General features: G+C 46.9%; 2 protein-coding genes across 2 annotated transcripts; one reads left to right on the top strand and one right to left on the bottom strand.

The window, feature by feature from the left end:
• The first annotated feature begins 2,514 nt into the window (after positions 1-2,514).
• Positions 2,515-3,409, top strand: LOC149343235 (uncharacterized). The gene is made up of 2 exons (XM_089542334.1): positions 2,515-2,595; positions 2,912-3,409. Exons 1-2 carry the CDS (start codon positions 2,515-2,517, stop codon positions 3,407-3,409), a joined length of 579 nt encoding a protein of 192 aa, XP_089398460.1.
• Positions 3,410-11,094: 7,685 nt separating this feature from the next.
• On the bottom strand, positions 11,095-14,722 carry LOC149343234 (uncharacterized). Its single transcript, XM_089546912.1, has 3 exons — positions 14,554-14,722; positions 12,784-13,531; positions 11,095-11,149 (listed from the first exon to the last, which is right to left on the bottom strand). Exons 1-3 carry the CDS (start codon positions 14,720-14,722, stop codon positions 11,095-11,097), a joined length of 972 nt encoding a protein of 323 aa, XP_089403038.1.
• Between the last annotated feature and the right edge of the window lie 265 nt (positions 14,723-14,987).

The following is a 14,987-nucleotide window of genomic DNA, read 5'->3' as shown; positions in this document are numbered from 1 at the left end:
ATCTTACGTTGGACTAATACAGGATGCGCACCCTTCAGATGTGTGCAACACTTTTTTACGGATACAGTATCTTGTTTGGCGAGATGGGTGTGGCTTTCTTTGGCGTCCCTGTATGACAAGCCTCCCTAATGCTGAAGTAGAATTTTCATGAGAGCAATGACTGTGTTTTGAAATATCAGCGTCTTTATGTTGTTTGTATCAATATGCCCCACGGAAGGAGCCCTATACTAAGTGCAGTACAAGACATGAAGTTTTCAGTTTATATCAGCAAAATTTGAGCTTTAGACTAAAAGCTCATAGAGAATAACGGTGTAAGAATATATATTTCTACACCTTGCATGGACTAAGCCGCCACGTTGGCTCAGTGGTTATGGTGCTCGGCTGCTGACCCGGAAGACGCGGGTTCGATCCCAGCCGCGGCGGTCGCGTTTTGATGGAAGCGAAATGGTAGAGGCTCGTGTACTGTGCAGTGTCAGTGCACTTTAAACAATCTTATGTAGTCGGAATTATCCACAGCCCTCCACTACGGCGTCCCTCATAGGCAGATTCACTTTGTACGTTAAGCCCCATAAAACTAAACCTTGTATAGACTACAGTGATTAGCTCCAGTAAGGGAAATGAAAAACGGATGCTGATTTGTTAAAAAAAAATGTAGTGGTGAGGCAAAATTTGTGCTGACTTTTGCTGTCATGGAGAAGGCCCATGAACACACTGTTGCACGCGTAGGACGAGAAATTTCTCGCGCCCCTTGTGAATAAGCGCCGTAATAACTTAACGAATGAAAAAGATAACTGGGAGATTTGGTAGCGGCTGTGTCGGTGGGGTCTCTAGTCAGGTACTCTAACAGCTGCCACTTCATTCTATGCTCGTGCTAGGAAGGCCCTTTGGGCCTCGAGTCCAGAGCTGAATAGGGTAGCCTACCATGTCTCAACAGTTCGCTTTGCTTTTGGGTCGTGACATGGATATTTTGGGCAAGTTGGCAACATGTGATGCAGGCCCGTCTTCTCCCAGCCGCATTTGGGCTCGTAGGACCCGTGTTTTATTAGATTTAGACGGGCGGGCGACTTGTGGGTTCCCATATAGAGGCGCCGCCATCTATCCTCCTGCGTTTTTGAAAGCCCCTTGGCTGGGCGCGGGTATATTGTGCGAGAGAATCTACATAGTTGTAGACTCTCCATATATGTCACCATTGGGCCGAGGTAAGAGAAAGATGGGTCGAGTCTCGGTGGTGGTGAAATCGCACACGCCATGGGCGCACTGGTTCTTTCCCACGCTTTGATGTCCCGGTGTCCAGAGGAGACATTTCACTCTGCTGGGGTGGCCATGCTTTTGCTGTACTCTGGCGGCTATGGCGCCAATTTCTTCTCTGATATAATTAGGATAGGCCTTCATAGAATCCGTGGCTATATAGCTCCACGCGGTGTGCGTTGCAACTATGGCAATGGCCACCTCTTCTACCTATGTTATATTGTCATCGCAGACGGTGATGGCGTCCACTAGTTTTCCATGGTGGGTTGCAACCACTACCGTGTACCAGGCATCTGGTTTTGCCGTGTTTACGTAGTAGACCCTGGATCTTGCTCGTATCTGTCCCAGATGTATTTTGCCAGCGCCTGCCGGTGGCCTCGGTAGAATAGAGGATGCATATTGCGGTAGGCACAAAAAAAAAAGGCAGGGACGTCCTACTTATGTAGTAGTGAACATAATTTTGTGCAATTATCTTGAAATGGGAAGCCACCCTCCATCTCTTGTGCTACTCTTTTCTCCTGGCCCCACGTGCAGCATTTAAGCCTATATTGAGAAATCAACGAAATGCTAGAAATAAGAAGAAAATAACGGTTTATACTGTTGCGAGCCGCGTACCAGAAGCCAGGTTTAGGACGATATGTATGCCCTTCCAATAGAATTTTATTTGTGTCTGCTTGTTGAAAACCTCACAAGCCGTTGTTAATCTGCGTGGACTTAATTCTTGTTTTACTTCTGGGTGAGGATAATGAATCAGTAACAAGATTTGGACGATCACAAAAAACGCTGTTGTTTAACGGAATTTATATCTGCCCTTTGTAGTTTATGATACAAATATGAGCATAGCCTGCCGTTCATGCTGAAGGACGGGTTGCTGGTTTTACTGCATTGGCCGATACCACTGCTCTATAGTTCGGTTCGGTTCCATAGTTGTGACGAGAGTGACAGTAAAAACAAAGAAACAAACAAACCTGCGAGCAGAGTCACTTTTTTTTCCCCTACTCATACCATGTTTGTAATATGAAAAAAACAAACAAAATATACGAACCAATATATTTCTTCCTTTCCTACAGATATCTAGGCGGCTTTGATAAATTGCACTTTGATCCTTGTATATCTCTATTTCAGATCGCAGCCCATAACTATGTTCATCTTACATTGCGCGCACTCTTCACTGGCCCTCAGTTCGGAAAAAAATTTTACCGCGTAGACGAAGAAAAAGAAGATTGTTCCCTGCCGCAGCTAGGGCGTTGCGGCAGAGCAGGCGTAATGAGCCGGAAAAAGTTGGAAGCTATTACGCAGCACTGGTACCAAACGCCCCGGAGATCTTGGGCCCGAAGGCAGCACAAGGTTTGTGTTATTGCGATTAGCAAGCACGGCGACTTTAGAGATTTCTCGCCCAACTTTGTCTCTCTTGTTTTTGGCGTCCTGCTAGTTTGGGCAATTCATGCTTACTTTATTATCTGTGCTGAGCTCATTGCGTAGGTTGCTCATTTTAGTAGTGCACTTCTCGTTAGACTCGAGACCCAGACGCATAGTTTGGCCTCCACTGGCCAAAACCAAATAGATGCGCAAACAAGCTACTAATTTCCTCTTTTATTCGGTGTTTTCCTTTTGCTCCGGGAGACATTCCTTCTTTTTACTCTTTGCCTTTTATTACACTCAGGTAGACGAGCTGCCGATCGAACCGACGGCTTGGACTCCGGGGCACGTGTCCGTCCAACTGCCGGTTAAAGTCACGCGCTCCGTCGCTATCTCTCTGATACCGGGGGACCTCGAGGACAGTGGTCGACCCTTGCGAAGAGGACTCCCCGCAGGGGCCCTCGATCCTCACGGCCGCTTCCGGGAGCGTCTTCCTTGGGTCGTGTGTCTCGCCTTCGCCTTCCTGTTCGCGGCCAGCCTCGTCCTGCTGTACCTCGACTCGCCATTCTCGACACGCCGTTCTCACACGACCGTGAAGGGAGCCGGCGGCGAGCCATCGCTGGGCCACAACGCATCGTTCACGCAGGTGTCACATCTTGAGAATTCGGGAGGAAAGCCCACTACCACGACGCACATAGACACGAACTCCTCCACGATGGAGGATGCGCAGGCGGGATCCGAGAGAGGGACGAGTTCTTCAGTGACGGGAAAGGCGCGCGCCGGAGAGGCAGAAGAACGTTGAACCACTTTCAATGTTGGAACAAGATTCTCCACATGCTTCGCCTCTTCAGTTCGGATGCTTTCATTATATACATATCTTTTAACACGTGGTACCAGCCTGATTGCTCTGCGTGTGCTTTCTTTCTCCGCCTACGATTATGCTTCTGCAGTCCAACTTCACATATAGACCACGTCATTTTAACCAACGCTTAGCCTAAAACACCACGATATTACTGGACAATGTTCAGCTCTCGTCTTAGTCATATTGTGTCGCTGGTCATATTAGTGCACCGTGTTGCTTTTTTATCAGCTTTCCTGCTGTTGATATTACGTTGGGACGTGCTGTTCCGTACGTTCAGTGTTGTTCCCCGGAGTGGTGACTACGTATTTCGTGCTTCAGATTGCATTCTGCGTTTCACCAGACTGCATGGCAGTAAGCTGAACTTGTTGATATAATGTGTGTTCTTTTCACAGCCTACAGACGCTTCTCTGTGCGTCTTGTAAAAGATACTCTTGCGCACGAATGTTCCACTCATCGCAGGTGAACCTACCAGTGTGATTAATATGCGTGTGGAATGACTCTTTTGTACCTCAAACACAGAAATGTGTAAATAATCATATCTTTAATGCAGTGATGGATATTTTGCTCTCTCACTGCCAATCTGTATTTTAAACGAGGTGGACAGAGGAAAACAGTTAATTCTGCAATGTGTTTTTTGCGTGCGCTACATCTTAAACGATCGTTATTGAGCGACTACAAAACCAGCCTTAGAATCATTACTAGTGTGTGCTCTTAAGTTCCTTTTTTCACCTTTTTATGGCAATGTTCCCTGTATGCAAGAAGCCACTCTAGTTGCGTCGCTTGGGCTACTCTATAAGGAAACGTTGTGGTTTCTCAGGACATACTCGGCAGTGAATGTAATGCGCGTGTTGCTTCATGCTCACATACTGCGGACTTGAACAGGTGCAGCTACAGCCTCAACATGCTTATCGGATCTTCCCAGGAACCACGCGGAATATGCGTGTTGCCGCCATGCATCGGTCAGTTTTACTCCTAGGTTGTGCAACACTCGTATAGCATAGTAGGCTTACCGCAGCAAACAGTCGCTAGCGACCGTTCGGGGTTTTTCAAAAAAACTCTGATTGGCTGGCGGGTAGTGACGTCATCAATGACGTCACCAAAGTGCATGAATGCTGCTGGTTGGAGTGACCTGGCGTCACCAGCCCGGCAGTGATTTCCCCGGGCAGGTAGTCACGTCGCCAGGCAGGAGTATGTCCATTAGCTGGATGGAAATGACGTCACACACCGACAGTGACGTCACTAGACCAGGTTCTTCTGTGTGAAGCTTCCGCCTGCAGACCGTGTCAGGTGGAAAACGGTGTACGGGAAGAGCAGGAAAAGAGGAACCACCTCCAATGCTGTCGCATTGCCAGCTCATAATAGAATTATGCGCCTCACTGTTTCGTGCTGTGAATGCCGAAGATTGCGGTGAACGGGTTCACCGTCCGCATTGGTTTCACAGGGCTTGTGCCTGTTTAAGAATTAGCGTACCAAGCTTGACGCTGCAAAATCTTGTCGCTTCGTTCATAGAGAGCATGCAAATAAATTTTACAGTGCTGCACATTTGACATTCTGAGGAGGAAATATTCTGAGGAGCGCCACATGATGGCGAACAATGTATCTTTGGTTTCAGCGGGCTGCGGTTTACCGCTTTTTTTAAATCCTTGGTTCAAGTTACGTGAAACACCCTGTATATGCACTTGGAGAGGCACAACCACGAACACATATCCACTGGCTTACTTTCGAGTAATCTGGAAAGGAGGGCTTCCTGCTCACTTCTGATAGAGAGATATATGTTGTGCCGTCTCAGCTGTACGGAATCGGACACCCAACTTCGGGGCCGAACGCACGCTAGGCCGAAGTCTCTCATTCCTGACTTCTGAGCGCAAGAGGCGCCTCCGCTCTCATCGCAAAAAAAGATGTATGGGTTTCAAGCAAAGTGGCAAAAACGAATGAAAAGTATGGTCACCTACTAGCGCACTGCCCCCTGCACCTCCGCGGGGAATGGTAAGTTCTATGAAGGCAGCTTCCGGAACGTGGTACACTAACTTGAGCTGCCTTTCAGAGCGTTTACTCTGTCAGCACTGCCCATTTCATTCTGCGTGGATCATCATCATCATCATCCTGTCTACGTCCACTGCATATCTCCCATGTATCTCCAATTAACCCTGTCCTTTGCCAGTTGCGGCCACCCTACCCCGGCAAACTTCTTAATGTCATCCAACAAGCAAACAAAAAAGAGAACGAGAACTGTGCATTGCATGCTCTGCAGTTTACGTTTTTCTGCTGATGGAACTGTTTTTTTTTTTTGGAAAGGGAGCGAAACTTCCACATCGCGTGAGAAGCGCTGCCACGTAGAGCAACACATTGCTACCATTAAGAATATTTCAAACTTGAAGCTCGAACAGGAGGGAACATCACAGCTCCTCCCAACAGAGGTTTTCAATGGTGGCTCAACATAATAGGAACCGTGATTTGCCCAAGAATAGCGTCAAGAATTTTTCACGACAGATACCTGACTTTGGAAACTCACCAACGGTGATCTGAACTTTTTGGGCAAGTAAACCAACTTGCATGTTCCAGACAAATCAACCCTTCACAAGAGATATATGAAAGGTTCTTCATGGACATTCTCATAAAAATCACAGACGAAATTGGCTACAACTACACCTGGGTGTCGGAAAATCACAGACGAAATTGGGTACAACTACATTTGGGTGTCAGAAAATCACAGATGAAATTGGGTGCAACTACATTTGGGTGTCAGTAGATTAAAGCACAGACGCTAGCGGATGGTATGTGGCCAACTTCATTGTCGGAACAATGTGCCCAGAGAAAGCTAAACGAACAATCCTTCTGTATAGAGATGTTCTAGAGAAGGTGAGCCATTCCACCATAGCCGTTTTTTTTTTTACTTCATCTCTGGAGTTTTTGGGGCCCGGAAAGGAGAAATTACTGACGCTTTTGTATGACAGGGTGGTTCACCTTATAATGCAGCGCTGGCCTAGTCGTTTGAGCATCCGCCTCGCATGCGGGAGGTGCGGGGTTCGATCCCCAGTGTCACCGGGTACCCACCGGTGATACAGTGGGTACAAGCTTTCCCCTGGTCTGGTGCTCTGCTTCTTTAGGGTGAAATGCTTGGGAAATGGGTCTCTGGCCCCACCTTGGGACGACAAAAAGGCCTTCTGCCATCGCGCTCTTTGGCCACAGATGGCCTCGCGCCATAAAAATCCATAATCATCATCATCATGGTTCCCCTTACGTGCCTTGCTCATGCAGTGCATCGTGTCACCGAATGTTTCCGACTCTCTTTTCCCCAAGTGGATGCGTCAGTGTCCATACAAAACAAGCGTTGCTTAAATCCGCATCAAGAATTGCTGACTTCCGTTCCAAAGCACCTGACATTCTTTTGTCGCTTGGGGCAACAATTTGATGCATGGCACTGTCTGTGTGAGAGAATTAAGGATGACGTTCCGTGCATGACCAAAGCGATCTCCATGCTCAAACAGGCGATCCTAAATGTAGCCCTAAATGTAGCGCAAAAGTCTCTACATTTGAGTAAAGTGGAATAATTTGAAGCACAACTCCGCGGACTTGAAGGAAAGGGTGCTACTGGTTCTACGAAGATAGAACAACTGGAATAAAAAAAGCTGTTTTCAAAATCAGGGATCTTCTACGCGGCGACGATACGACCATACCATCTGAAGGCTGCAGCCCCCATGATCTCTGATGTTTTAATTTCGTGCCATGAACAACATGCGACGCAGAAAGAAGCTTTTCAACGTACAAAGCTATGTTTACCGAAAACAGGAGGTTCAGGTTCGACAATTTCAGTATATTCTTTATTGCGGCGTGCTTCAAGGACTGCGAACGCTACGTGTTCGCCTGACCGATTGTTTACTGCTATTTTGTACTAACTGCCTGAAGAGGTCGAATTCATCAATATTTTTTATTAATATTTACTATTTCAGTTTGCTGACACAAAGTACAAAAGTCGCTCAGAAAGTGACAATACACTGTAGCTCGGTAATGGCAAACACTAGGGAAACGAAGTTTTGTCCGTAGAAGCAGTGGAGCGCGGTTCCTTCGAAAATGGCACTGAATATTTGGTCTATTAAAATCGCTGCACTGTGGCCATCCTTGTTTTCATAACACGCGCGCACATTCCTAAAACTCTTGAGGTATGTGATGACACCACTTTTCCACACATGCAATGAACTCATTGTCTTCTTGAACCTATGCTCCATGCAGATGAGACAACCATGATTCCAACAAATGTTTGATAGCGCTTCATGAATGACTTCATGAAAGTATTGTGGACAACCCCCAGAAAATTTTGCAGATCTTCACACACATTCTTCCATATCTACATCATCTCTCTTGTCAAGAGGCGTAGAACCCAACTAGTACGAGTATTTATGTATCCAAATCGTTTCATTATCGTTTGCCACACCTGTTTGTTCCATGACCTGACTCTTGTGGATGAATCTATCATTTTAATGCATTCATGAAAGACTGACGTATTTTGATCAATTGTGACGCTTTACGGTCTACCTGAAAGTGGCAGGACCTAGATACTGCAGTCACCACGCCAAAACATCCGAAGATATCTAAACTGATTATTTCGATTTATTGTGTTGCCCCCATACACTGACAACAGCTTTCAGCTAATTCACGTTGCTGAGTTATCGACGAACTTGTATGGGAATTCAGTCACTGCAAGCTGGCGTAGTAAGGTGTCGCGTTGACCGTCCAGTGTAGCATACGTGAAAGAACAGGAAACAAAACTGGGTATAGGTTAGGCTATAAAGTACCACTTCTTCTAACTACAAAATTCATTTCCCTAGTGCTTTCCATTACTGAGCTACAGCGGATTGCGCGGTACTTTTTAGCAACCCTTTTGTATTTCAATCAAGATGTTTAATTTTTTATTTGTTTGTTATAAATAAACGGTATTATTCACGATGCATATTTTTGATTTATAGCATCTATTTAAGATTCTTATACCTAAATACGTGCTAAATAGGAGTCAGGACGAATTTCGGTTTCTTTGTTGCCTATATTTTCCGGCCGTAGTGATGATACTCCTGAGTGGAATGTTGAGAAGTTGTTCGCTGTCAGGCATTCTTGAAGAATCGAGGAAAGGAACCTGAAAAGCAACAAAACTAACTTGAGCGAGGTCGGTACTTGATTTTTGCTCTTTTACGCAGGGTTCATTTTGCTCTATTCTATTTCAAGAAATCATTATTCACTTTTTTAGTTTCCATAATCAGCTCAATACTTTTCCCCCTATTTTCATAATCAAATCAGGTTGAACATTTTGTGCCCGTGAGTACGATTTGTATAAAAAAGTGCTGCAATAAAGCAGAAGCGCACGAACAAAATATGTACCATTATTTTAATAACTTTATTTCTGTGCTGAAAAGAAAACGACTGCTACATAAAAGGAGGTACTATCGAGCGCAGTATGACTTGCAACACGCATCAGGTGGTACACGCTGATGCCACGAAGCATGGCATGCTTGCGGGTCGGTCGCTGCTGTAAAGTTCTGCATATAGCTGCCGAGCAGCATGCCCGCGTGCCTGGTACTGTGCAGCACAGCGTATTCATTTTCTATCAAACGCAAACTAGGACAAAGCGGCCGTTAGAGCGCTGCAGGACGTTATAATCACGACTTTACATTGCCGACTCAAAGCGGACAAGGGAGGGGGAAGCCTGAGGGAGCTTGCCAACCTTTCGATGAGAGGACTTGTTTTCGTCTGGGCAAAGCGTTCATTATTGGCGAGGTATAAATAGCGTCATCATTCCGAGGAGGAAGGCCCTGTGATGAGATGGAGGACGTGAAGTGGGAAGGGTATCAAAATGGGGAGCGTGAGTCTTGTTCACGCATTATGGCTGCTAAATAGGATTAACCGGTTGACCTGCAAAACTGTGAAAAATATTTTAGCTCAGTAGGGAAGGATTAATGGGGGTGAGAGGATAAAGAGATGGCGAACATAGGCTTCGAGATCTACATCCACACATGGGGAGATGCGACAGATGGTTCGAGATCTACATCCACACATGGAGAGATGCGACAGATGGCATGGTAAGACTCGTTGTGCTGACCTCGATAAACTAGAGCCCAGCTGAGCAGTAAGACTGAACGATATACCGCGAAGGGAAGAAAAAAAGAAAAAAAAACAAGAGCGATGCAGAGAAAGAGCGAAAGAGGGGGAGGAGGAGGGAGTGCTAAAGTAATAGCATTCCTTAGACATGGTAGCCGGTGGTGAAGAGCTTAAGCTAAAGGTACGTAAGAATAAACAATAATTAAAGAAAGAGAGGGAAAATGAGAGAAGTGGACGGGTAGGGAGGGGAAAGAACTGATAAAGAGGCGACACGCAGCAATGAAAAAACCGGTGTAATGATTTTTAACGCGATACCATTAAGGAGCTTGTGTCGCAGGAAATCCGGCGTAGCCGTCGGCGTCATCGGCGCCGTTGACCGAACGAAAAAATCATGGAAAAATCCCCAGAGAAGCAACCTAGGAGGCAGGTGGGCCACTTAGGCACGCGGCCGTACGGTGTCATCATGACCTGAACAACGGATTGCGAGCAAACTGTCCGCCGTGTCAGGTCGTAGCTTAATGACTGGTCGCTCGGGAACAGCCACCTGGGTCGCACAAGCCCCACCGGTGGCAGCACCTACCATCGCAGGGCAGTGGCGCACCGCTTAACTGCTCTACCACTGCGCCAAGAGTGGTATCAGGGCTGCCAGGTTTTTACGAATGTAATGTAGAAAATGACCAATTCTGCATATATGAGAATAAACCCATTACGCCATCGCGTCACACCCTTAAGGCGGAGCTTTAGTGTTCCGTCCAATTTTTTTTTATGTTCATAACAAATGTGACTTCTTTTCAGGTTACCGGACCCTGAAATGGTACCTCATGATAAAAAAGCGAATTCGGCGCCTCTCTCTCTCTCTTTTAAGGTGTTCTTAAAAGTGTCAAGAAAACAACCGCAATCGATGTCTTCTGAGGGCGTCACTTGAAGTCGGCTTCGGGGGAGTAGGGGTTGCTCTCGCAGCTCAGATTACGACATCAGTATACGCCACTTATTTTCCTGGTGCTGCACACATGACGCTTGTATATTCTCAGCACCTTTGGTAGGTGTCACTGAACACAATTATATTCGCTCCACAGGCGTTTCGCGAGTAAGCACTAATGTCTAGCATTCCGGAAAGAATGGTAACCAAATGCGAACAAAACGCGCATGCCTTGTGAAGCCGCCCTTTGATAGGTAAGAATAAAAGACTGTTTTGTAAATTTTATTCCAACTAAAAGCAAACAGCAAATACAACTGTTTCTTTCATTTATTTCACACAACAGATCTGCACATTACAATAAACTATTCTAGTAATTTACGTCCGCTTCAATATGCACGGATAATGAAGAAAAACTATTGCACAGCGCAGGTAGGCCAAGGGTTTTACACCGCTGTATAACAAAGAAAAACGTAGAATGTAGACATTGAGCCGCTTAATTGAAGTGAAACAACAATGAGCTTACGCCATTCGAAAATAGCTTGTGGTGGGTGCAGAAGAGGTCGGAGGTAACTATTTTTTCTATGTTGTCAACTGAATCAGTCACGTTGGCTGGTTGTAACTACATGGGTGGCCCCATCGAAGCTGGCGTCCCCTCCTGGAGATTCGCGATGAATCTGCGGAATAAAGAAATAACAACAGCGTGATATTAAAACATATGTAGAGCTGCCGGATACCTGAACACGAGAGGCAACCAGAGAGCGCACACTGCACCCCCCTTGTGGTGCCACTGAGCATGTTCTATCCTTACGCTCCCATTTCATGCGCAATAAAGCTGCTACAAATTGTCTCATTTCATGAACAAAACAAACCTGAGAATGGCAACTGAGAATGACGTGGAAGATTGATATAAATTTTTGCATTCTCATACGTTTGCCAGAATGGGACACATTTGGCTGGCTCCACATTAACTATACTGACCCTGGTACAGAAAAAAATATGTACAAATCTTTCTTCGTTCTTCGCCGTGTTTCCAGTTATGAAGCATTCGTGCCTTCAGAACACCTACCACAACTGCCTCACCTCTATACGGCCTGGAATGTACTGCCTACATGTACTGCCAACCTGGAGTGGACATGTGGATATATGCTTAAGCATGCGATCCCAAATGTAGCGACAGCAAGTAAACATGATGCAAGGAACTAGCCTTCTTAGTTTCGAATTCAGGCGTCTTCATTTGTGCTACTTTACTTATGCCAGAATGGAGTAACTGCCCCGAGAGAAGTTATGCATCAGGACACCTGTGCTTTCAAATTTTCATAGGTTCGGACATATGATTGCACATACATTTGTACGTATAGATACGTTTCGGTGAACACGAAGATCAAAATGTAGGATGGTCTCCAGCTTGATAAGGTGAACGAGGACATTGGATTACTCTTGTAAACTTCCAAATGATTTGCAAAAAGATGGGTATTCAGCGCAAGCTCTCTCCTCATAAAATTCTGACTGTTCTACGCTGTGAAGCAGCCAAGACAATTGCCAGGTCGTCGAAAGAGGATGCTGAAAACTATAATGAAGCTAAAGCAGCGCGGCCATCTTCAAAAAAGCCGCCTATCAGTGATGCTCACTGGCGCCGCTTTTAAGATGCAGTGCGGAAAAAGGACCAGACTTCTTGAGAGTTTTGCTAGAAGTTAAAAGTCGATCTGACTGATTGCCTTGAAGGTGAGGAGGCTTTTGACGGTTGCGAGAAGGCCTAATTTGCTTTAAGCAGCCCTACTATTGCTTGAGCCAGAAAGCGGCGGCCCCAAAAGATTCGGAACTGGGGCTCTGAAGCCTGCTGCAAGCGAGTGCTTACGGCAGCAAGGATGAAGACCCGGCTAATAGCGGGACGCCGTGACCCCCGGCCAAAACAGGAGTCTTGGTCAGAATGAATTAGAGACCCGAGGAGAGAAATGGCTACTCCGGGCACTCTGCGACCCCCTCGTCTCGAACTGAACCCTACTATACTGCACGAAGTGTAAATACAGTTTACCTCTTCCTAGAACTCTGGCTCCCGTCCTGACTGTGTTCCTTCGTCAACCAATGCTGCGGTGATGCCTTCTCCCACACCTGAACGAAACGCAACACTCGGGCTATTGACCAGGTTGCTTAATACAACTTAATGTGTGCGGTGTGTGGTCTGGACCACTCTTGCGCAAAGCGGTGAAGTACCAAGGGCCAGTATGTAAAACGTGGAACTAGATGTAGCGCATGCATTTCGGATAACGGGCTCGTTTCTTCGTGAACGTCAACAACATAGCGACTGCACCGCGGTGTTTGGAGTGCAATGTGCAGCTCCAGCACTCTACACAACTGTCGCAGACTGCACATCCATAAAGTGCAGTCTCTAGAAAGGAAAGAAGCAAAATAAAACGCGTCGTTCACATCTCTTACATGGCGCCTCGGGTACAGGTGCCGTGTGCGCTTCGACCTGCGAGAACTTTTCTTCCCCCGAGTTGTCTTCCAGCGGATTATCTCGGGCTCGGAAACGTCGCTCACAGAAGCGCTTCGTCTCGTAGCCTCTGCGTCGCGGATCGGGTGGACAGGAACTCTTCCACGAGCCTCACGTCCATTGCTGTCGTACGTTTTAACGCCCAGGAGTCCTCCTAGCTCGTCGCCTGGCGGGTTTGTTGCTACCACGGTCACACCGTCAGCACCTTTCAACGTGTGCACCGCTTTGGTCCTCCACAGCTGAACGACCGTCGCGGCTTCAGTGCTGAGTTTCAGCCCACTCGACGGCTTTGGCACAGAGTTCTCCTCCAGGTGGAGCTCGACGGCTGCATCAGCGTCTTCGTGCCTCAGGCTGTCAGGGTCTTCAGCGGCAAAGGTGACGTGGTGGGTCAGCGCGGCCGCCACCACGGCCCACACGAAGACGCAGAGACCTAATGTGACGAGCACAATGAACAGGCATCTCCCGCTATCACCGCCAATGATAAACCGCTTCAGAAGGCCAGCCACTGACGTCGAAGGCAGTGGATCGCTTGCTTCGGTGACCCCCGTGCTCTCCCCGAGCGTCACTGTGAGAAGAAGGGAAAGACAGATGTGGAAACTAAATTATGAACTCCGTGCACTTTCGAACGAAAGTTTGGTCCTGGTCTTAATGTCCCGTCTGTTATCGTCTTTTAGAACAAAAGCACTTCTTTTAGTTTGGCACAAGAAGGCAAAAGTAAGACTATCAAATTTTGAACATAGATGCATTGAGGCTGTGTCTAGTGCTTCAACCAGATTGCTAGAGCGCAAATAACCGCTGCGTGAGACCCTGAATGCAGTAGCGCAGATCGCACACCCCACGATGACGTTGCAACGTGCCTTTTGGCTGTGCGTTCTGACCGTGAAACAGCATGACACATAATATTACCCGCAGAAACTGCGTGCATGCGTGTCATGTGGTCTGTGAGGTGCATTCTTAAAGGTCGGTCATCGCGAGCGCTGTAGCCCCGTGTTCCTCAAAATTTAGAACGAGAGTTGGCTAGTTCTAATTTCTCTACTAGATGGTATTCATAGGCGCACGTGGTACTTCCTGTGATAACCAAGGATGTCCCGCAAAGACGCCGTTTGTTCTCGGAGAAGGGGCCTCCTGACATCATCACTGTGTGGTATTCTCTAAATGAAGAAACCCCCCGCATCCCATCAGAGATGTTAACCACGTACTGCGCCACGGCAATGCACGTTAAAATATCCAGGTAGTCGAAATAATTCCAGAGAGAACCAGTAAGACATACCTCATAGCTGACACGCAACTTCTGGACGTTAAACCCCACGTACCATACCGTACCATTCCAAACCATAATATACCATAACATAGCGTGGTAAGTAATTGCCATGTCATGCTATGCCATGCAGCACCGTACCATACCGTACTATAAGTCAATTAGGAAAAGGTAGATTCTCGGCGCTTATATATACGAGTATAGGAATTCCTCTGACGATGCGCGCTATCTACCAGTACGCATCATTGAAGTGGCTTGAGCAAGAAAATTTTCTCATGTTGCGTAATTCCATATATTTTGCATGTTATTTAACCTTATGACGTACTTACAGTTATGAGATATCCAGGCAGCACGCCGTGTTACTGCTGGCTTCACACGTGGCAGCGGCGACGTCTCCAGGTCGTACACTCGGGGAGGCTGGTAAGCGTCAGGAACAACGTGCTCGCTAAGAAGGGGCACCGCCGTCGTGGACGACGCGAGGTAGAAGCCCCTCCCCATAGGCTGCCCTGAAGAATCAATTTTCTTGGCGGACAAGGGCTCTGTTCTCAATGCGGAAGACCCACCGTGATGACCAAACTTCATTCTCGACTTAGCCTTAGCTCTACCGGTGCGCCACGTAGCGCTCGCGAATTTGAATCTTCTTCTTTAGGTACTTCCCATCCAGAAAGAGGGCGTACTGGAGATAAAAGGTTTTAGCTTATTATGATTAGATATTAAGTGTTTCAAGACAGCCACCTTGACAGACTGAAATAAAATCCCAGTG

Source organism: Amblyomma mixtum, chromosome 5 (assembly GCF_055824585.1).
Source record: "Amblyomma mixtum isolate Tamu chromosome 5, ASM5582458v1, whole genome shotgun sequence".
Taxonomy (NCBI): domain Eukaryota; kingdom Metazoa; phylum Arthropoda; class Arachnida; order Ixodida; family Ixodidae; genus Amblyomma; species Amblyomma mixtum.
This window is presented reverse-complemented; position numbering and strand designations above follow the sequence as displayed.

Excerpts from the sequence above, each read along its gene's own strand:
- LOC149343235 (XM_089542334.1), top strand. The coding sequence starts at position 2,515 with ATGAGCCGGAAAAAGTTGGAAGCTATTACGCAGCACTGGTACCAAACG. Across the intron at positions 2,596-2,911 it reads GGGCCCGAAGGCAGCACAAG|GTAGACGAGCTGCCGATCGA; the intron begins GTTTGTGTTATT and ends TATTACACTCAG.
- LOC149343234 (XM_089546912.1), bottom strand. The coding sequence starts at position 14,722 with ATGGGGAGGGGCTTCTACCTCGCGTCGTCCACGACGGCGGTGCCCCTT. Across the intron at positions 13,532-14,553 it reads TGCCTGGATATCTCATAACT|TGACGCTCGGGGAGAGCACG; the intron begins GTAAGTACGTCA and ends TTCTTCTCACAG. Across the intron at positions 11,150-12,783 it reads ATTGCACTCCAAACACCGCG|ATTCATCGCGAATCTCCAGG; the intron begins GTGCAGTCGCTA and ends TTTATTCCGCAG.